The following is a 23,236-nucleotide window of genomic DNA, read 5'->3' as shown; positions in this document are numbered from 1 at the left end:
ACAGCATTTCAATTGGGTTAAGGTCTGGACTCTGACCTAGCTCTTCTAAAACATGAATTTTCTTGTTTTTAAACCATTCTGATGTCGATTTACTCTTGTGTTATTGTCTTGTTGCATCATCCAACTTCTATCAAGCTTCAGGTGATAGACCACTACCTTGACATTGTCCTGTAAAATGTCTTGATATAATTTAAAAATCATTGCTCCCTTGACTATTGCAAGCTGTCCAGTCCCTGGGGCAGCAAAGCAGCCCCAAACCATAATGCTCCTTCCACCATGCTTCAGAGTTGGAATGAGGTTTTGGTGTTGGTGTGTATTGCCGTTTTTCCTCCAAATATAGTGGTGTGCATTTCTGCCAAAAAGTTGAACTTTTGTCTCATCTGTCCACAGAACATTGCCCCAGCAACACTGTGGACAATCAAGGTGGTCTTTTTCAATCTTGAGATGTGCAGCAATGTTTTTTTTTGGAGAGCAGTGGTTTCCTCTGTGGTGTCCTTCCATGAACATCATTCTCAGTCAGCATTTTTCTTGTAGTGGATACATGAACAGAGACTTTAGCAAGTTCTGTTGATTTCTGCAGGTCTTTTGCTGTTACCATGGATTCTTTTTCACCTCTTTCAACATTGCACATTTTGCTGTTGGTGTGATCTTTGCAGGATGCCCACTCCTAGGGAGAGTAGTGACAGCACTGAATTTCCTCCATTTGTAGACAATTTCTCTTACAGTGGACTGATGAACACTCAGGTCTTTAGAAATGCTTTTGTAGTGTTTTCCTCATACATTTCTACAATTCTTCTAAGTTCCTTTGGAAGTTGTTTTGATTGAAGCACGGCACACATAAACAGATCTTTCTTGAGAAAAGCAGGCTCCATCAGTAACCTGATTTGTGTGTCTTTTTTGTAGGGCAGGGCACCTCTACAACCCACACTTCCAATCTCATCTCAGTGATTGGAATGCCTGACTCTAAATAGTATTTGTAGAAGACATTACCCCAGAAGTTCACTTACTTTTTTGAAAGTAGACTGTGATTGTTTAAATGGTGTACTCAGTGTTGACCAGAAGTACAATTGTCTGTGATTAGTTTAGGCAGATAGTGTTTGTCTATGATTGTGACCTAGATGAAAATCAAACCACATTTTATGAGTAATTAATGCAGAAAACCAAGTCATCGCAAAAGGTTCACAAAATTTTTCTTGAAACTGTATGTACTTTGGTAATTTACTTTGAACTTTGTCGATATGAAGTTGTAGGTCTATTACATGCACAATTATACTACCTCTTCAAAGCTGTCCACCTAGTCAGGCATATGTTCATAGATGTTCTGAAGTTCAGAAAAAAAATGAGTGTGATCTCATTTTAGTGTTTCTAATAAAGATATTGGCAGAAAAGATGCTGAGAGGCAGTTTCATCTGGGTAGAAAGCCAATGATTATGGATTTGGGATTTTGGATCTGAAATGACACGATGAGAATTTTCTCCCCAAGAGTTAATTTGAATTGTTTTATTTTGTGTAGTGTTCAATTAACCTCATTGATAGAAGAATGTGGGAGTTAGGTGACATTTGCTTGACATGTACACACAAATTCTAACATTAGTTGTGATCTTGGACACTGGAAATGGATACATGTAGAGAAAATGTGGAGAAAGTGATGTTGAATGGAAGGTCAGTCATGATTTTTGTTAAAGGGTAGAGCAGGTTTGAAGGGCTACATTTCAATACATGATTTTATTTATTGGGTTCTTACTGTTTGGAACAGCAACAGACAAGTTATTGGTTTTGTGTATGAAGTACTTATTTGTGCTTCATTGCTTCTAGTGATTTAAAATTAAATTTGCTACCCATCTATCATCCTGATTTCCATATGTAGATATTATACATATTTTTAACAAATTTATCCAAATGTATTGTAAATAGCTGAGGCTACATCAATAATCCTTACAGCACCTCACCAGTTACAGTTTCTCAATCCATTTATTGCCACTGCTTTCTATCAATTAGCCAATTTTCCATCTGTGTCTGATAGAAAGGTGTTGGATCTATAGATACAGGCCAGGAAGTGTCAGGGAGAATTTCCTGCACTTTGAATCATGAATTTCATTAAGGTAATGAGAGTATAATATTTCAGTCTCCCAGATGACAGAGAGAAACGTTTGGCTTTTTGGCATTAGCAGAGAAAGGAACTAGGAGACAAAGTTGCTCAGGAAATATTGCATCAAAAAGGAAACCTTCGGTTAATTAAATTCCAGGCATTAGGAGCAAAACAAAATTCATATTTTTCAATTAAAGTTATTATTTTCACTTTTATAAGGAAGATATTCCATTCTTCTATTTTGCATACATAGTGGTAAACTTGGCAAGAATAGTGATGTTAAAATTTTTTGCATTTGCATGTAAGTGTTAAATTGATAAAGTTGCATGTCTAGAAAGAGTTCTCTTGGGTCTTACTTTGATTGTGCAACTTTTGAATTGTATTTTAGTATCTCTGCTCTCAGTTTTTGATATGTGGAGCTATGAAGTTCATGTTCAGAGCAAAAGCTGCTCCCGTGAGTAACTTTTCCAAGTTTAGAACTGGTACCTGGTTTAATATTTATAAAGAAATAAAAGGATAGGAGGATATATAAATTCACAGCATGCCGAGATGTTTTAAATCCAGAATTAGTCTACTTTGTTTTTTTTAATGACTAATGTGAATTTTTTGACCACATTGTTTTCATTGAGGATTGGAAATATCTTTTGCATTAACACCTGTTGGCTTCATTTGAAGTTCAAAAATAGAAAACTATTATAACCTTAAAGGCTGCACCAGCTAGGATGAACCCTGTTCACTTTTCCTAATGCAGTACTTGGCAGTTCTCATATTGCATACAAGTTAATTTCCATATAAATTAGAAATGCAATGCAGCAGCCATCCCACACCTGTATGAAATTGTTTTGTTACTGTGTAAACAAAAGCTACATCTTTAAGATCACTCATCCAACTGTTTGTATGATAGGGAATTTAAATGATCTGCTATTGCCTGTCTTTGCTATTGTTTTATAGTCCTTAGAGTTGCAGGTGACTTGTTTTCAATCCGGTTTTGTGGATTCTGAGGTGCTTAATGGGGTGGAAAGCCTAGTACATTTGGTGGGGTGTATTCCTTATGTTGTTACCTTGAGCTCAGTTGCCCAATGAATAGACTTTATCTTCTCAATATCATTCAGAATGCTACTCCTCCATTTTCAGCAATTTGTAGTCATTATATAAGGTGTAAATATGTGTGTGTGTGCATACTAATATGTATAAATGCACATATTAGAGAAAGTTTCATCCGAGGTTAGTTGTTGCATTTGGCTGAAAAGATGCGTGTGATTTTAAGAGATACAAAGAAATTGTGTGACTATAGATGACCTTCAGTGTTATGTTCAGATTGCTTATAGTGCAGACTTTTAATATTACCTCTTTTTGCATGTCTATCTTACACAAATCATTAAAATTGGGAAGGCAAGTTGCAGAAATAGAAAACTGAGTTAATTTCAAAGCCTTGTAAAGCATGTGATGCCCAAGATGTATGCTACTGAACAGACTTTACAAGTACAGTGATGCAAAGGATATCAGTAAGAGTAGGGTAAAAATGGTGTATAGTTTGTGGGAACCAGACAGATTGGTAGAGATTAGCTGGACAATGTTGAAACTGGGTGTGTGGTCAGTGTGCAAGTGGCACCACAGATTGATAAGAGTTGGACTGAAGGTTAGAAGGATAATTGGATCAAGAGGTTAATGGTAAAGGTGTTAGGTTGGGACTTGCAAAGAAAAAAAAAGAAAAGGGGGCGAGACAAATGGAGAATCAGTAACTAGTGTGAACCTATTAATCGTAGATCTCAATGCTGTACTTTGCAAGTCTTCATATTGAATTCATGTCTGCTTCTCTGATTGGTCACACCATCCTTCAATGCATATATAGATGAAAACCGCATCAATAACATTCACAATTGAACACCATTGTGCATGTTTGGGGTGTCCCATTAGATAAATGGAGGCCTTGAAACAAGACATTATATTACTCAGAATAAATAACTGATTTTTTCCTTTTAGTCATTCATATTCTATTGAAATTTAATTTGTAATATAATGTTACACCATCGTTTTCTGGCAATTGGAGTCCTCTGTTTCGTGACTGAGTGTTTTTTAAATAACCTCTAAAGTAAGGAGATGATTCCTTAGAAGTTTGGGGGAAAATATTTGATTAGACCAGAATTCAAGGATTGTTGTTAAAGCAGAGTGCCAGAAATGTTGAACAACTTTTAAAGAACAAATTATTGGCTGCGATTAAAATGCAGTAGCACGCAATGGAAAAGTTTCATTAATTACATAGTTATAAATTGGTAAGAATTTTTCTGTGCTTTTCACCTTTCATTATTTAGATTGCGATGATTGAAATATTATAAGCAGGGGATAAACAGTAGCAATGCTGTTGAAAGCATTTTGTAAATGAAGAAATACTGCTTTTCCTTGATTTATGAAAATTAATTTTATTCCTTTACCAAAAAGTGTCAAGCTATGATGTGATGTGACAAATATGTAATGTGTAGTATCATTTTGCTCTGCATTTAAGTGCTTAGAATGTATACATACTTAGAAATAATTATGTAACGTCCTGCTGAGTAATTTGAAACAAATTTCACATTTCTGATAGTGATGCTAGGTTAATTTGTAATGGATTTTTCAGATGATTTGTTCATTATGAAATGCAGTTTTATCTTTGAAAACAATTATTGTTTTCTAACTTATTAAGGAGTTTCTAATTTGTTTTAATTCCTCCATAACGTATGCACATTACTAACTGTTTGCTGTCTATCTATATGGCCTCTGAACATTCAACAGTTAACACTCAACACATCAGTGAGGTTAGAACCAAATAGAAGCCGAAGAAGGACAGTTTTCCTTCCCTGAAGGGCCTTAGTGAGCCATGTGGGTTTTCAATCACTATTTGGTAGTTTCATGGTTAACATTATTAAGTGTGGGTTAAATTAGGGTATATAGTATTTTTTCATACACATGATAACGATAATGTGATATGACTAACGTGTACTTATTGAAGCATTAATAAATTTGGCACAGTTTGTGGGTATTACGGCTGAAAGCATTTCTGGCTTCATCTGTTACTCTATGAAAGGTATTTATAAAAAAGGGAGTTGCCAGATCTCACATGCATCACAGACCCTGGGTTTACTGACTTCAAGGTGAATCGAAGTCAGTAAACCCAGGGTGAATCACAGGCAAAACCTTCAGCATTGAGTATATTTACATAAATGGCAACCACAAGAAAGCAGCATCCATTATCAAAGACCCCCACCATTCAGGGTATGCCTTCTCGCTACTACCATCAGGAGGTACAGAAGTCTTAGATACCAGGCAGTCAGATTCAGTTACTACCCCACAACCATCCAGCTCCTAAATCAACATGGATAACTTCAGTCACCACTAATTCTACAACCTATGGACTCTCTTTCAAGATTTCTACATATTATGTTCTCAGTATTTTTTAAATTTGTCTTATTCTCTTTTGCACATTGGTTGCTTCTCAGTCCTTTTCCTATTGATGCAGAGTTTTGTACAATTCAATGTAAATGCATGCAAGAAAACTTTGAGTGTAATATAGAACAATACATTACAGAACAGTTTAAGCACTAGCAAATGTGCCTGTATGTTCCTAATAAGTATCAATTACAAATACATTTTCATTTGTAAACTGGATTGAAGAAATTGTTCGTTTATTCACTGGCAATAGAAAACTGGAGCATTAAAGTAAATAACTGTATACATCTGGCAATATTAGACAATACAAAATAAATGTAGTGGCACAGCTTATGAGCATTTTGTTCACTAATTTCAAGACCGAATTGAAGAAATTGCCAGCTCAGCATTTTAAGTGAGTGTTGTGCTTTGCTTTTTAAAGATAAAATGAATTGCATCATTGTGACACAAATGATTTGACGATATTATTTTTTAAATGTAATTTTTCATGATTGCTGTGCTTTTTAAATTTTCAAAGGTAATATATACGCAATTTTAGCTGAAAAAATATTGTTGTTTTCTAGATTTTTTGAACAAGCCCTTAGAGAAATACGTGAAGAAATTGCAAGTACCAGTTAGAATTCTACGCATGGAACAGCGCTCAGGTTTGATTCGAGCAAGACTGAAAGGGGCAGCAGCTTCTACTGGACAAGTTATCACTTTCTTGGATGCACATTGTGAATGCACAGTGGGCTGGTTGGAACCACTACTAGCAAGGATTAAAATGAACAAGTAAGAATAATTTTGTATATAAGTGTTGTGGTTAAGTTTTCAATCACTTCAAATATTTCTAAGAGTTTTGAGCAGGTATACAGAATAAAAGAAATCAGTATACTTCATAAAAATGAAATTAGTTTTGAATTTTACCATCATGTACAGAACTAGGCTTAATAAACAGTAAACAAAATGAATGGCTAGCTATTTATATTGGGGCTGATATTAGCCATGACACTGTGCTAATGTTTGAGCTTTGCCAAGGAATTCTGAAAGAGTGTTGTGTAGCATTTCATGCAAAAATAAAATGTATTCCACGCTGCTCCTCTTGGTATAGCATTAAAGGTGTCTCAGTGAGATATTTGTATGATGCTTGAGTTGGTCAGAACCTATTAAGGCTGCCATCTGAGTTGAGCTGAAACTTCCTTCTAACTTACTTCGTAAAGTTGGCTTGTAAGACTAGCAATTTGTAGTTGGTTATTAGTTATTGTATATAATGTGTTGAATAGGAATGTTGTGTTAGGATCAGGAATGGGCTGTCTATCCTTCAAGCCTAATGTGCCATTCATTAATCATCTATCTCAGCATTTATTTCAGTATCCCTTGATTGCCTCAATATCTAGAAAATTACCCACTTCTGCTTTGAATGAACCCTTTGACTAAGCCTCCACAGCACCCTGGGGGTGAGGAATTTCAAAAATTAACAACCATCCTCTGTGAGTGAATAAACTTTTCATCTCAGTCTGGGGTGCCCATTGTTTCTTTCTGATTCTGTGATCCCACCTGTACGCTGTGCCGTAGTCAAGTCTTAGAATAATTCTTGGAGGCTTTATTAAGATCTGGAAAAGATCATTAGCCCAGTACACAATTTCAGGGGTTCCTTCCTATGGAATAACATAGTATGTTTAGCAAATTATTCAACCTGTCACTCTTTTAATAGCTTTTTGAGGAATTTCTGTATTAGTTGAGTGATGAGCAAATTCACTTGTTAAGAGTTGGTGGCTGTTCAACATCTGCTTTTGATGTGAATAAAACTGTGACTTCCTTTAAAATGCATAATGTTTAAAGGAAAGTTCTACGTTTTATCATCCTTATGTAACTGTTTAATTCTATCAGTCATTAGTACAGATGGATTTTTTTGGTAATTGATTTCACCTCTTCCTCTGAAGGCACAATATAAGATGCTCTGAAAACATTGAAGTAATTCTGGTAACCTTTTTGCAGGTGTGGCAGCTTCAGAAACTGAACTGTAAATATTTTGGGAGAGGCATCCCACCTTTTGAGTGAGATTGCTCACATGGGTGGACTAGTTGGATTCCACCAAAATTAACAATCATGTATTTGGTCACGATTGTTAGTTCATGAGTTCAAATGGAAATTGGTCCTCTGGTTAGCTCTTTAACTAATAGTGCCTGCAGTAATGTGGCCCCATCTTCAACCCTAAACATTCATACTGTCTACCACCAGCACACAGTGGCTGCTCTGTGTCCTGTCTACAAACTGCTTCCAGTTGGTCCTCGGTGCTTCTTTGACAACACTTCCCAAGGTTTCAGTCTTTATCACCAAGAAAGACAAAAGCTTCAGCTACATTGGAATGTGAATGACTGTAGGTTTCCCTCAGAATTTCATATCATCTGACTGGGAAATATATTACTGTTCCTACCACCAAAAACGTAAAAAGCAGAAGCAAGAGCTGTGACTTTATAATTCCTCAAGTATTAAGTAAAATGGTTAATCATGCATAATCTCCACTTTCCTACTTGGTTCCTTTAATGTCCAAAAAAATCTGTCAATCTCAATTATTTTTTGTCTGAATTTATAATTTGATTTTGTGTACCCTAGCCAAGACTCTTCATGCATAAGCAAGAGTCATGCAGTTTCTTAACCTCCTTAATCCATCCATTACCTTTAGTTTCAAGGGAATCAACTCTGAATTCCCTAAATTCCAATGAGAATAATAATGATTTCTTGGCCTGTCCCTCTAGGATAGGCACCCAATCCAAAGAATTGAGTAAACTTTTACTGGATTGAATCTATTCCTTGTCCATTCTTTTGGCAAAAATCAAAACATAAATAGGTGAATCCCCCTCCTGGTTCTATCCACCTACCATCCACACATTTCACCCACTAAATCCCTCTCTCTCTTCCCCCCTCCAACAGCCTTGGTCTCTCAAATCCCTCCCCCTACTTGATACCATCTGTCCTTCATCCTTCACCAGTCCTCAGTCCACCTATTGCCTGCTAATCTGTTTCTCACCACTTTCCCTCCTTTTTATACTGGCTGTTTTCCCTTTCCACACTCAGTCCTAACACAAGGTTTCCCCAAAATGTTGAGATTTCCTCCCCCCCGCCCCCACGGATATGCTGTTCAATCCACTAAGATCCTGCAGTAGATTGTTAGTTGCTGCAGATTCCAGCAGCTGCAATCTCTTGTGCCTTTTGCCAACTCCAATGGGAGTTCAACATTATGTTTGACTTTGAAATGGCTTGTTGTACCTACATATTAATTTTTTCTATTTCATAAGTCAGCACAACACTTAGTTATTTTCACTTTTTGACAGAACATCTGTTAGTGTTCTTTCTATTAAAATGAATATCCTTACTATTCCTTTATGTAATATGTTGCCAACTTTCTTAACCGCTATTATTGAAGATTCTAGAGCTCTTTGCAATTTTCTGAAGTATCTTTGTATTGCTGTCCATTTTGATTTGTTGCATTGTGCTTTCTCCTACCACTATACTTAGTGACCATCCCTAATTGCCTCACACATTACTGTGAGAAGCTGAGAGGCCAGTATAAATTTTGGTGGCATCTGGCAGTGGTTACTTCCCTCAGGTCGCTATTAAATTATATTCTTCTGTTAGAGTACAATGCTGGCAAAAGAAAGCCGTATGATTGGATAGACTTGAGTAAACAACCTAGAGATGAGAATTCAAATACTTTTTTAAAAAAAATTCAAATACAAAAACTGGCAATTATATACTTTAAATTCATATTAATAATTTAGAATTAAAGAAAACTTGTCATTAGCAATGATGATGCAATGTTACCAGTTTGTTTTAAAAATTTATCTAGTTCACTCATGTCTGACAGGGAGAGGAAATCCGTATTAGCCTGATTGATTACCTTTACAGAGCCCTCCAAAATAGTCAAGAAGGTCACTTAAGAATTCCAACAGATTTGTCAGGCAAGATTTTCCCTTGAGAAAACTTTGCTGACTACGGCCTATTTTATCATGTGCCTTCAAGTACCCCGAGACCTCATCCTTAACAGTCGACTGGAACATCATCCTAATCACTGACGTCAGACTAGGGAGGGAGGGGAAGAGAGGAGGGAACGTCGACTCAGACCTTGAGAGGCCTGCGTCGGGCATTTTCATGCCTTACAAGGCACAGATTGGAAGTCTCTGTGGGGCACCACTCCTCGCACAGACACTAGAGCAATGTGTGGTTAAGTGCCTTACTCAAGGACACAAACACGCTGCCACAGCTGAGGCTCGAACTAGCGACCTTCAGATCACTAGATGAACGCCTTAACCACTTGGCCACGTGCCCAACAGACTAACTGGCCTATCATTTCCTTTTTTTTTCCTGCCTCTCTCCCTTCTCGAAGAGTGGAGTAACACTTGCAATTTTCCTATCTTCCAGAACCATCCAGAATCTAGTGATTTTTGAAAGGTTACTAATGTCTCCACCATCTCTTCAGCTATCTCTTTCAGAACTCTGGGGTGTAAACTATCTGGTCCAGATAATTTCTACCAACCTTCAGACCTTTCAGTTTCCCAAGAACCTTCTCTCTAGTTATGGTAACTTCACGCACTTCATGTCCTCTATTGACTGGAATTTCCAGTATATTGCCTGTGTCTTCCACAGTGAAGACTGATGTCAGGACTACCAAAGGACTATGAAAAATAAATGTGCTAGGTTTTCTAAAATTAACTCCTCCTACCTTAGGCCACAAACTTATCAATCAACCCTCGTATCTCATCACTGCCACATCATTTCAATGGAGTTGTAGTTATTATCATACATGCTTGCTTAAAATGACTTTTGTTCCACCAGGAGTACTGTGGTATGCCCAATAATTGATGTGATTAGTGATGACACATTTGAGTATATGGCAGGATCAGATATGACTTATGGTGGATTTAATTGGAAACTGAACTTCCGTTGGTATCCTGTACCTCAGCGAGAGATGGATCGAAGGAAAGGAGACCGAACGATACCAGTAAGGTAAGTCCAAGTGATTTTTTTTTCCCAGTAGATGGGCATAGAAAATAAGGGGAAGTGTAGCAATAAAATATTATTGTAGTGCTGCTTTGTGTTGTGGTTTCATAATTCTGTGAGACATGATCTTAGTCTAAATTGTTCCTTTATTTATATAAGAAGGGTGCTGGGGGAAAAAAATAAAACCAGTTTATGTAAAACAAGATGTTTCATGCTTACTAGAAAACTAATAAATAAGCTGTTTACCATTTCCACTAAATGACTATTGAGTAATCCTGTGCATTAATCAAGGCTTTTTTTGTATAATCATCCAATTGATTACAAGTATATACAACAGCCAAGGTTTAAAATCTATAATTTTCTCTTGAAACTCTATTTTCTCATCAAATAGGAAGTACGCTTGAGTATGATATTATATTGGACTCTTGTAACTTATCTGATTAGAATTTTATATTACATTAAGGGCATTATTTAATCTGTGATAAAATTCTCCATTTTATGCGTAGTTTGACACCAAGTTATTCAAATTGCTAATATTACTGTATTAATGTCAGTGCAATAAGGGTTGCTCCTTTTCACTTCAAATTCTGAATTTAAAATGCTTCTGAATATTCTTTTGTAAAGGTCATAGTTAAAAGATGTTAATAAACAAGGTAACATTTAAAAATAACCTGCAAATTTTGAAGTTTATTTTGAAACAGGCAGATTTTTGATGCTCCTCTTCTACTTGAATATTTTTTGCCTAGATACAGTTCTTAGGGCAACTTAAAGTGCCATTAAGTTTCTTTGCCCAATTCTTTTTCTAAGGCCCTGACCACCAGTGAAAGCCCCCCGAGTCACCATAGCCAGGTCTTGTGCATGACAATCTTGCACAGATTTTTTTTGAGGAGGAGGGAGTGCATGAGCATTACTGGGTGACAATGGGGTGGACTTGCTTGTTACACTCTAAAACAGGTGAGTAAAACGCATAAAATGCTTGAGGAACCCAGCAGGTCAGGCAGCATTTATGGAGACGAATAAACAGGAGATATTTCAGGCTGAGAATCTTTATCAGTACTGGAAGTAAGAAGAGAAGGGTAGGATTTTTCAGTGGCCAAACATTTTAATTTCACTCCCCATTCCCATTCTGAAATGTTGGTCCATGACCACCTCTACTGCCATGTTGAGTCCACTCTTAGGTTGAAGGAGCAACTTCGATTTATCCAACTCCCAATCATTTCTTCCCCCATCCCCTTTTCTCATTTTCCATTCTCCACTCTCGTACCCTGTTACTCCTTTTTTCCCCGGAACCCCCGCCCCCTCCCCTTCTCTCTCCCTGTCTACCCCCTCCCTTTTCACCTATCACCTCCATCTTCTCACTTCAACCCCTTCCCCTTCACCTCACTTCACCTATCACATGTCAGCTTGTAGTTCTTTCTCTCCCCTCACCTTATTCTTGCTTCTTTCCCCTTTGTTACCAGTGCTGATGAAGGATCTCAGCCTGCAACATCAACTGTTTATTCCTTCCATAAATCCTGCCTCACCTGCTGAGTGTCCAGGCATGTTTTCGAGCATTTGCAGAATCTAAGATAATCCTCAGGTACATTTGTTAAGGTGTCAGTGCAGATGCAGAAACTTGCATTCTTTCATGTACATTTAGAGAAATCAACTAAAATATATAAGTGGTTAGGTTGTTAAAGTGTAAGAAAACACCTTTAATAGAGTACAGTCGGCCCTTCTTATCCGCGAGGGATTGGTTCCGGGACCCCTCGTGGATACCAAAAAAATGCGGATGCTCAAGTTCCTTATTCAACCTGTTTCAGTGCGGTGGACCTTAGGACCCAGTGGAACCCCAGACCTTATTTAACCTGTCTTAGTGCGGTGGAAATTAGGACCCGGCGGCGGAGCTCTGAATCTGCAGTGTTTCTGTTCACGAAAATAATCACGATCACGATTGAAAATGAAGTGGAAATAATAAAGCGATTGGAAAGAGGTGAAACGCCATCGGTCATTGGAAAAACATTAGGCTACAGTCGGTCAACGATCTGAACAATTTTAAAGGATGAAGTGAGAAAGGACCTGCCCAGATGAAAGCAAAAATTATTACTAAGCAATGCAGTGGTTTAATTATTGGGTTTTGGGTTTTCGATCCTCCACATCAACCCGGCTTGGGAGCGGTCTGTCACTGGATCAAACTCGGGAACTTCCGTTCGCAAGCCTGGCACTGAAACATACGTTTCTTAAGTGTTTTATATGCATAGAAAGGTAAAATATATACTAAGACAAACGTTTGACTAACTGACGCTAAATAATACCAGATGTACCTGTTCCGACTTACTTAGTAAGAGAACTTACGGGTTTTTTTCAATCCCAATCCACGATGACCTACACACATCCTCCCGTATACTTTAAATCATCTCTAGATTACTTATAACACCTAATACAGTGTAAATGCTATGTAAAATAGTTGTTATACTGCATTGTTTAGGGAATAATGACGAGGAAAAGAAGTCTGTACATACCCGAACAACGAGTGCTGGAAGAGCACTTCCGGGTTTTCTAGATTCGCGGTTGGTTGAATTCGCGCATGTGGAACTCACAGATAAGGAGAGCCGACTGTAGTAATAGAAGCTTTACTTTAGTAGTAAAATCCTTGAAGGGTTTATTCAAAAAAAATGAGATTATTTGAGGTAAGAAAAATATTAATAAACAAATGAGAGCAGTTAAAGGTGACAATGTACATATAATGAAGATAGGAGACAGATGAACAAAGTGGCTAAAAATTTTCCAAGTGTACTAGCAGAGGTTCCCATTGTTCACAGTCTATGAAACTGGAAAGAACTTTAGAACTTTTGCATATGCATTAACTTGACAACAGTCAGTGATTTGACACATCCCCACAGGTTGTGCTATTTGTGACATTCACTACAGTAATCAAACTGAAATTGCTATACACATAGGAAATTAGGCTATTTATAACCTACTCTCACTTAAACTGAAATCTTGTTCTTGATTCTATGAGGTGTGAATTTTTAATGGCATATGTACCAATCCTGCAATTTAGCAAGCTATCTTTTACTAAAGGCTCGTTTTGCACATGTAATTCCCTTGCATGGATATTTTGAAAATAATCTGATTTACACTTCTCTTGTATCAGCTTATAATTTAATAGTGTGTATATTCCAAATGATCACTCTTCGTATGTTTAGTTATTTAGCTATTCAGCCTTTTTGATGGCATCATATTCTCAGATTTCTGAAAGAAAGGTCTCACCACAAAGTTTAGATTTTTGTAGGAAGCCTTTATTAGGAATTTCAAAAACCACTCTTGCTTCACTTCTGAATGCAATTTCTGGTCTAGTGCATGACCTAGAAAGTCCAGTAAGACTTCAATTGATTGGACATTTTGTATCACAGTAGAAGTACAGAGCATTAAAATTGATACATATTGGGAAGATGATGTTGTTCAGAAGACACTTTTTTTGGCAGGAAAACAAAGATGATTGTGCTTGCTTTAACAATCCTGAGATTTTTATGCATCTAAACATGCAGATGAATATTATATTGTTGTCAACTATTAAAAAAGACAACTTTGGTAATCTTGGCTATAATCTTTCAATCTTCTTTGTTTATAGAACACCCACTATGGCAGGAGGACTTTTTTCAATAGACAGAGATTACTTTGAGTTAATAGGAACATATGATGCAGGCATGGATATATGGGGAGGAGAAAACCTGGAGATATCTTTCAGAGTAAGTACTTAATTATTGATTTTATTTGTTTTGACTGGAAGGCAAATTATTTAAATCTGCTCATCTAGTCCACACCAAACTTTTGATCTGCCTATTCCCCAGGGAATAGAGAACTAATCTATTCAACCTTTCCTTATAACTCAGGTCCTCAATGCCTTGCAATATTCTTGTAAATTTTCTCTGCACTCTTCAATCTTACTTGCATCTTTCTTGTGGTTAGGTGACCAAAGCTGCACACAATACTCCAAATTAGGTTTCACCAACATCTTATAGAATGCCACAGTACATCCCAACTCCTGTATTCAAAATTCAAAGTAAATTTATTATCAAACTACATATATGCCACCATATACAACCATGAGATTCGTTTTCTTGTGGGTAATCACAGTAAATACAAGAAACACAATAGAATTAATGAAAATTGCATCCAACAGGATGAACAGCAACCAATGTGCCAAAAAGAAAGGGAACTAAAAAAAAGTAATAAATAAATAAGCACTAAGTAGTGAGAGCATGAGATGAAGGATCCTTGAAGGTCATTACATATGTTCTGGGAATATTTCATTGATTCTGTGAGGGAAGTTATCCCCTCCAGTTCAAGAGCCTGATGGTTGAGGAGTAATAACTGTTCCTGACCCTGGTGGTGTGGGTCCTGAGGCTCCTGTACCACCTTCTGATGGCAGCAGTGGAAAGATAGAATGGCCTGAGCGGTGGGGATCCTCAATGACGGATGCTGCTTTCCTATGACAGTGCTCCGTGTAGATCTGTTCAATAGTGAGGAAGGCTTTATCTATGATGGACTGGGCCATTTCCACTACTTTTTTTAGGCCTTTCCTTACAAAGGCATTGGTGTTTCCTTACCAGGCCACGATGCAACCATGGTAGCGGTTAGTGCAATGCTATTACAGCTCAGGGCATTCTGGAGTTCGGAGTTCAATTCTGATGCCATCCTGTAAGGAGTCTGTACATCCTCTGTGGAATGCATGAATTTTCTCTGGGTGCTCTGGTTTCCTTCCAAAGACAAACCGGGTAGGTTAATTGGTCATTATAAATTGTTCCATGATTAGGTCAAGGTTAATTTGGTTGTGGGGTTGCTATTGATGGCATGGCTGGAATGGCCAGAAGGTTACTGAATCACTAAATAAAATAAAATACTCTCCATTGCACATCTATAGAAATTTCATCAAAATTTTAGATGACATGCTGAATTTTCGCAAACTTCTAAGAAAGTAGAGGCGGTGCCAGGCTTTTTCATTCTTGCCTGCTGGGTCCAGGACAGATCCTCTGAAGTGATGACACCAAGGAGTTTGAAATTGCTGATCCTCTCCACCTCTGATCCCCAAGTAAGGACTAGCTCATGGACCTCTGGTTTCCTCCTCCTGAAGTCAATAATCATCTCCTTGGTCGCTGATATTTAGTGAGAGGTTGTTACTGGGGCACCACTCAGCTAGATTTACAATCTCCCTCCTATATGCAGATTTGTCACCATCTTTGCTTCAGCCAACAAGAGTGGTGTTGTTGGCAAACTTAATGCATTGGAGCAGTCTTAGATATAAAGCAAGACAAAGAAGGTCGCTAAACACATTGTGGTGCATCTGTGCTGAGTGAGAGTGTGGAGGAAATGTTGCCAATCCAGACTGTCTGTGATCTGCAAGTGAAGAAATCGAGGATCTAGTTGCCTATTTTTCCAGCTGATTCTGGTCCTGCTGCTAACTTTAATAGTCTTCTTCGCTGTCCATTACGCTCCCGATTTTGGTGTCATCTACAAATTTGCTGATCCAGTTTATCACATTATTATCCAAATTGTTGATTTAGATGACAAATAACAATGGATCAAGCATCGATCCCTGTGGCACACCACTAGTAACAGGCATCCAGTCAGAGAGGCAACCATCTACTACCACTCTTTGGCTTCTTCCACAAAGCCAATATCTAATCTAATTTACTACCTTATCTTGAATGTGTGACTGAGCCTTCTTCACCAACCTCCCATGTGTAACCTTGTGAAAAGCCTTGCTGAATTCTATGTATACAATGTCCACTACCTTGCCTTGATCTACTTTCCTGGTAACTTCCTCAAAAAACTCCTCAGATTGGTTAGATATGACCTACCATGCACAAAGCTATGTCGACTATCCCTAATCAGTTCCTGTATCCAAATACGTATGTATCTGGTCCCTTTGGATACCTTCCAATAACTTTCCTACAATTGATGTCAGGCTCACTGGCACCTCACCCGTTGCTAAGGATGTTTTAAAAATCTCTGCTGACGCCCTTGTAATTTCTGCACTAGGGTCCCACAGGTTCTGACGGAACACCTTGTCAGGCCTTGGGGATTTATCCACCCTAATTTGCCTCAACATCAAACTCCACCTTCTCTGTAATCTGTATAGGATCCATGACCTTGCTGTTGTTTTGCCTCACTTCCACAGACTCTGTGTCTGTCTCCTGAGTATATACAGATGCAAAAATAATCCACTTAAGATCTCCCCTATCCCTTTTGGCTCCATGTATAGATTACCATTCTGATCTCCCAGAGGGCAAATTTTGTCCCTTGCCATCCTTTTGCTCTTAACATATCTGTAGAAGCCCTTGGGATTTTCCTTCACTTTGTCTGCTAAAGAAATCTTGTGCTTTCTTTTAGCCTTCCTGATTTCTTTCTCAAGTGCTCTCTTGCATTTCTTGTACTCCCCAAGTACCTCATTTCTTCCTTCCTGCCCGTGCCTGTTATAGAACCATAGAACACTACAGCACAGAAAACAGGCCATTTGGCCCTTCTAGTCTGTGCCGAAACTTTATTGTGCTAGTCCCATTGACCTGCACCCAGTCCATAACCCTCCAGACCTCTCCCATCCATGTATCTATCCAATTTATTCTTAAAACTTAAGAGTGAGCCCGCATTTACCATGTCAGATGGCAGCTCGTTCCACATTCCCACCACTGTCTGAGTGAGGAAGTTCCCCCTAAACTTATCCCCTTTCACCCTAAAGCCATGTCCTCTCGTATTTATCTCTCCTAATCTAAGTGGAAAGAGCCTACTCGCATTTACTCTCTCTATACCCCTCATAATTTTGTAAACCTCTATCAAATCCCTCCTCATTCTTCTACACTACAAGGAATAAAGCCCTAACTTGTTCAATCTTCCCCTGTAACTCAACTCCTGAAGACCTGGCAACATCCTAGTAAATCTTCTCTGCACTCTTTCAGTCCTACTGATATGCTTCCTATAGTTAGGTGACCAGAACTGCACACAATACTCCAAATTTGGCCTCACCAATGTCTTAATACAACCTTACCATAACATGCACCACCTTCTTAATGAAGCTTCAGGGTGTTGTGAGGGCAGAGTTCCATGTTGGAATTTAGATCATTTGCATTAGGATATAGTCAGTTAATTGCACACTTTGCATTTTTAACTTGCTTTGGAGATGTAAAATACATTCTCTTAACTCTTTAGCTTTTCTGAGAACAATACATGAATTGCATTACTTTAACTGAAACCTCTTAAATACTCAACGAATACTCAAGCAATGTTTATTTGGGTTACTAACATGTACAATTGTCTCAGTTTACAACAATTTTGTGTCACAACTTTGTGTTGGTTGCATTATGTTGCCAGTGCATTAATTAAATATGTGATATAACAATATGTACATTTTAAAACCATGTGCAGCTTTACTTTAAAGCAATAAATAAAGTTTGTACTTGTTTCAAAAACACCAAAATGTCATAAGGTTGTGAAATGTGCTTTGTAAATGCATATTGTTTTGTTTAGATCTGGCAGTGTGGTGGTACTTTGGAAATAGTTACGTGTTCACATGTAGGCCATGTATTTCGCAAAGCTACTCCTTATACATTTCCTGGAGGCACAGGACAGATTATAAACAAGAATAATAGAAGGCTTGCAGAGGTCTGGATGGATGACTTCAAGAATTTCTTCTATATTATTTCTCCTGGTAAGTACCATTGACTAATTGTACAGGAAATATCCCTTACCCTCCAAAAACAATTGCATTTCAAATCATTTTTCAGTTGAGGGTACTTCATTGAGCTCACATCACATAAGAGCAGAACTTCAGATATCTGCTTGTTGATCCAATGCAGTAAAGATCATATTTCCCAGTTGTTTGGTTTCAATGTTTCTGCTAGTTTGTAGGAACTTCCAATGAACTTCAGTGATAAAAATCAGGCAGTCTTAACAGTTACTGTTGGTTCAATGAGTGGTAACACAATAAAATTTTATGACACTTTGCAAAGTGAACACTTTAAACAACAAAATTTAGTGAGAACATTCTGGTACGTTATTGGACTATTTTATTTCATGTCATAGAATGGAAGATAATACTTATTGTGTTCATTTGAGTTACCAGTTCAAGGCACTCTACTTGGGAGAGACAGGCGTGCAGGACCACGGAAGATTGCATTGATCTTTAGCATCGAAGCATTCAAATGGATATCTGAAAATGATTTATTAAACAAACAAAAATTATTTTAAAAATAAAAGTTGCTAATTTCTGTTTACAAGTACACCTGGAATAATCCTAGAGGGAAAAGATGTGTGGATCACATTCATATCTACTCCTATTTTCCCTTTTGAAGTAAGACGTCAGTTGCCATTCAGGAGACGCTGCTGCCTCAAGTTGGAAATCATCACCTCATCAGAACTAAAGAAAATGGGAGTCCATAACCTGGTCCTTTTGGTTCCTGAGAGAGCCACCAATTTCAGGACTCTTGGATCAGTGCAGAGTCTGGCTGCGCTCCACCACTGATTTTCCTGTTGTTCCAACATTGGTCTCCACATGACTCGCAGCAGAAAACACACTTGCTGAATTCACCATCTGGGGAATTTTTCTGATAAATATGTACCAGGCTTGCAAATGAATTTGGATAGTAAGGAATAGTGGTGAGAAAGAAAGGATAAATATAAGCAAAAATACAATTTTCTTTGATACAATTTTCTTTCCCCGCCATCCAAAGGTAGAGTTCCTATGAAATGGTTCGTAAGCCGAAATGTTGTAAAGCGAAGAAGCGATTACCATTTATTTATATGGGAAAATTTTGTGAGCGTTCACAGACCCAAAAAAAACCTACCAAATCATGTCAAATAACACATAAAACCTAAAATAACAGTAACATATAGTAAAAGCAGGAATAATATGATAAATACACAGCATATATAAAGTAAAAATACTTTTCCACAATCATTGCCAGCACTGTTCTCCGAAGGAAAAATCTCATGCAAGTGCTGTTGGCAAAAACACTCTCTCCAGTAACCTTTAAGCTATGAAGATGCCAAATCATACCAAATAACACGTAAAAATACACAACCTATATAAAGTAGAAATAATGTATGTACAGTGTAGTATCACTTACCAGAATTGGGAAAGTGCGGAGCACACTGATGATGGTGTGTTAGACTTGTTAGATTTTGGGTGGTGCAGTGGCCCCCACCCTCTAGGCCGCCGACCGATACATTGCCATGAAGCACGCAGGGGTGCAGCGGTAGCCGGAAGGCACACAGCACATCTCTAAGAAAAAAACCGAAATAAACATGCTAATTAATTGCCTGCCACCCAACACGTAATTGTCGGCCCAGATCATTGCCAATTGCAACACCTCTGATCTGGGCCAACATTTACATGTTGGGCGGCACCTAATTAATTAGCATGTTTATTTCAGCTTTTTTCTTAAAAGATGTACTGTGTGCTTCCCGGCTATCGCTGCATTCTCCGTGAATTAGTTTCCGTCCGTGGCCTGGGGGTTGGGGTGGTGGGACACTGGAGTGTCATCTCATCGTCGTTTGTTTCCATTAGAGCAGGCAGCTCATCTTCTCCTATGACTGCCCGCCTCGATGTCGAAGGTTGAGGTTCGTCATCTGCTGTGGCTGATGTGGAAGGCTTGCTTGACTGCTGAACCTCGCACATTTTTCTATCATACAGTTCTTTGTAAGCACTCAAACCATCCTGCAAATATCCCCTAAACCTACGTACCCTTTCAAAATTAAAGTCGTACTTTATCATTGCAGCGAAAATCTCATGCAGTTGCTTCAGGTTCATTTCGCTACTGCATTCGATTTCGATTGTTATCCTTTCCTCTTCCAATTGCATCAGCTCTTCATCTACCAGTTCTTGGTCATGGGATGCCAAAACCTCTTCAACATCATCTTCGTCAGCTTCCACAAGCCAAACTCACGTTGTCCTTACTTCGTTCACCACGATCAAAATGCTTAATTATTTCTAGTTTTACGCTAAGTGTAACGCCCTTACGAGCTCTTTCAGGCTTTTCCAATACCTCAGAACTCATCTTGCAAATGGCTGCTCACAGGCACTTGTTAAAGCAATGCCGTTCCGAATCCCGGGGAGAGCAGCTGCTCGGGGCACGTGCTGATTTTTTCCGTGACAGTGAAAACACCTTCTGTTAGCGAAAACAAGGTACTAATGTAGGTCTTTCGTAACAGTGTGGTTTCGTAAAGCGAACGTTCAAAAAGCAGGGGACACCTGTATTTTAAATTGTTTTAAAGTATTTTTATACTGTATATCTAAGGTGTAGGATGTTATGTTTTCATAAATCCAAAACATAAAAAACTAATTGAAAGGAAAACAAGTGAACTGGAAGATAACTTGTATACATTGTTTTACTTTAAGCAAGTGCGCCATATGACGTGGCATGACAACATATTCCATTCACATATTTTTACATATAACTCGTAATGAATTATTTCAACAAAGAATGCCTAACAACATATTTGCAGTATTACTCAAATATTAAATGCACAATACTCCACCCTGCTTAGCTATCAATTCCAACTCAATGTAGAATGCATCTCCACTATATACATAGTATACTATATATACAGTACACAATAGAGTACAATTGCTATACAGACATCACAACATTATAATTTTAAATTGTCCCATTCAGGCCTAAAGTTTTAATTGCTCTGGAGGCTTTCTTTCTTTAGTGGGATAATTTGTTTCCTGACCAGGGAGATCACTCTGGCTGTGAAACAGGTTGTGGGGCCTCCTTCGTGGTTGTTGTAGGAGTTGGAAATGGTTCTGACAGCTCTGGCCACCTTTCTTTCTTTTCAAATCTTTTTATTATTACTATTATATTAAAAAATAACACAAGTACATCGAAGTAAACAACACTTACAATGTCTCAAGGAAAAAAAAACATTATTTTAAGGATTGAAAATTTTTTGGTGATAATAAAAGAACCCTACTAAGCAGAAAAAGTTGAGGGGGCGACCCATTAGGTGTACAACCCGGAGCCATGTGTCATACAAAAAGCTTCTAAAGATAAACATCAAACCGCCAGCAAGAAAAAAAAAACAAGAATTTACAATTAGATCTTAGAGGAAATCTATCAATTAATTCAAATAATAACGAGCAAATGAACCCCATCTTTTCTCAAGATCAAATAAAGGTTCAAAGGTTCGACTTCTAATTTTCTCCAAACTAAGACATAGCATCACTTGAGAGAACCATTGTGACAAAGTGGGAGTTGATGTATCCTTCCACTCCAACAAAATGGCCCTCCTAGCTATCAATGTAACAAATGCAAATAACACGTTGGCCAGACAAAGAGATACCACGGATATTTTGAGGTATTACTGGAAAGAGCACAGTTAATTTGTTAGGTTGTAAATTAATTTTAAGTGCATTAGAAATTGTCAAAAAAACTGACTTCCTGAACTGTTCCAGTATAGAACAAGACCAAAACGTGTGTCAGTGTAGCTGTCTCAGTTTTACATCTATCACAATAACTATCAACATTAGGAAATATTTTAGACAGTCTCTCCTTTGTCAGATGGTAACGAAGTACAATTTTAAATTGAATCAGTGAATGACTAGCACAGATCGAAGAAGAGTTAACCAGCTTCAGAATCCGCGTCCAGTCCTCCATCATAAAAGTCAAATTGAGTTCCTTTTCCCAATCTTGTTTAATCTTAAATAAAGGACGCTTATCCCATTGTAATAATAGATTACAAATTCTTCCAATAGAGCCCTTCGTTGAAGGGTTCATACTCATAATAGTATCTAACAGGTCAGCTTCCAATATATAAGGAAAGTTACTTAAGTATTTTTGTAAGAAATGTCTAACTTGAAGGTATTGTAAAAAGTGTGAGAATGAAAGAGAATATTTATCAACTCATTGTTCAAAAGGCATCAATCTAGCTTCTTTAAATAAATCCAAATTCACAATTTTTAACACTACGCAAGAAGTGGGGATCGATTATAATATAATCAATCCTCGAATATTTTTATAAACATGTGAAAAAAAAGAATAATCTCTGTTATTGGGGTGCAGATACCTCCATAATTCGATCAATCCAAAATCAATCAAATAGGAGTTAATAAGTGACGCGGAGCAATTTGGAAGTCGCTGATTGGTTGAGCTGTTGTCAGTCATAGGATTTAAACAACAGTTAAAATCCCCGCCCATTATCATCATATATTCATTTAAAGGAAATACCTTTTTAAAAAAAGGATCATCTAAGTTAGGACCGTACAGACTGACCAAAAACAACTTTTCTGTTACAGATCACTCCTTTAACAATTAAAAATCTACCATTAGAATCTGACTCAATATCCTCTTGAATAAATATATTGGATTTAATAAAGATGGACACACCTTTAGTTTTACTCTGAGAAGTAGAGTGGAACTGCAAATCTCTCCACCATCCAAAAAATCTATTTTGATCTCCTGCCCTGCTATGTGTGTCTTGAGCAAAAATTATATCAGATTGGAATTGGTTAATAATTTTAAACCACGTACATTCCAACTTATTACATTAATCCATTTAAGTACCATACTATAATTTTATTCTACTTTATACATGCGCAGAGCACATACCAATACGGGATGATCAGAAATGGCGGTGATGAAGAATACAACCACATAGAAAACATGCTTGCTCCAGAACCACCCAATGGGGAAAAAATCCTAACTCTATAACCCCACCCACCTTCCCGAAAGCGGGAAAAAAAAGGCAAGCAAGCTATGATAG

The 23,236-nt window shown here is 37.7% G+C and overlaps 1 protein-coding gene across 3 annotated transcripts in view; it reads left to right on the top strand.

The window, feature by feature from the left end:
• galnt1 (UDP-N-acetyl-alpha-D-galactosamine:polypeptide N-acetylgalactosaminyltransferase 1) overlaps nt 1-23,236 on the top strand; it is a 112,886-nt gene that overhangs the window by 64,211 nt on the left and 25,439 nt on the right. For all 3 annotated transcript variants that reach the window (XM_072253523.1, XM_072253522.1, XM_072253524.1), the window contains 4 exons: nt 6,079-6,286; nt 10,331-10,501; nt 14,109-14,226; nt 18,002-18,182. In XM_072253523.1, coding sequence (XP_072109624.1) covers nt 6,079-6,286; nt 10,331-10,501; nt 14,109-14,226; nt 18,002-18,182 — 678 coding nt within the window. The remainder of the gene's footprint in view (nt 1-6,078; nt 6,287-10,330; nt 10,502-14,108; nt 14,227-18,001; nt 18,183-23,236) is intronic.

Source organism: Mobula birostris, chromosome 3, assembly GCF_030028105.1.
Source record: "Mobula birostris isolate sMobBir1 chromosome 3, sMobBir1.hap1, whole genome shotgun sequence".
Taxonomy (NCBI): domain Eukaryota; kingdom Metazoa; phylum Chordata; class Chondrichthyes; order Myliobatiformes; family Myliobatidae; genus Mobula; species Mobula birostris.
This window is presented reverse-complemented; position numbering and strand designations above follow the sequence as displayed.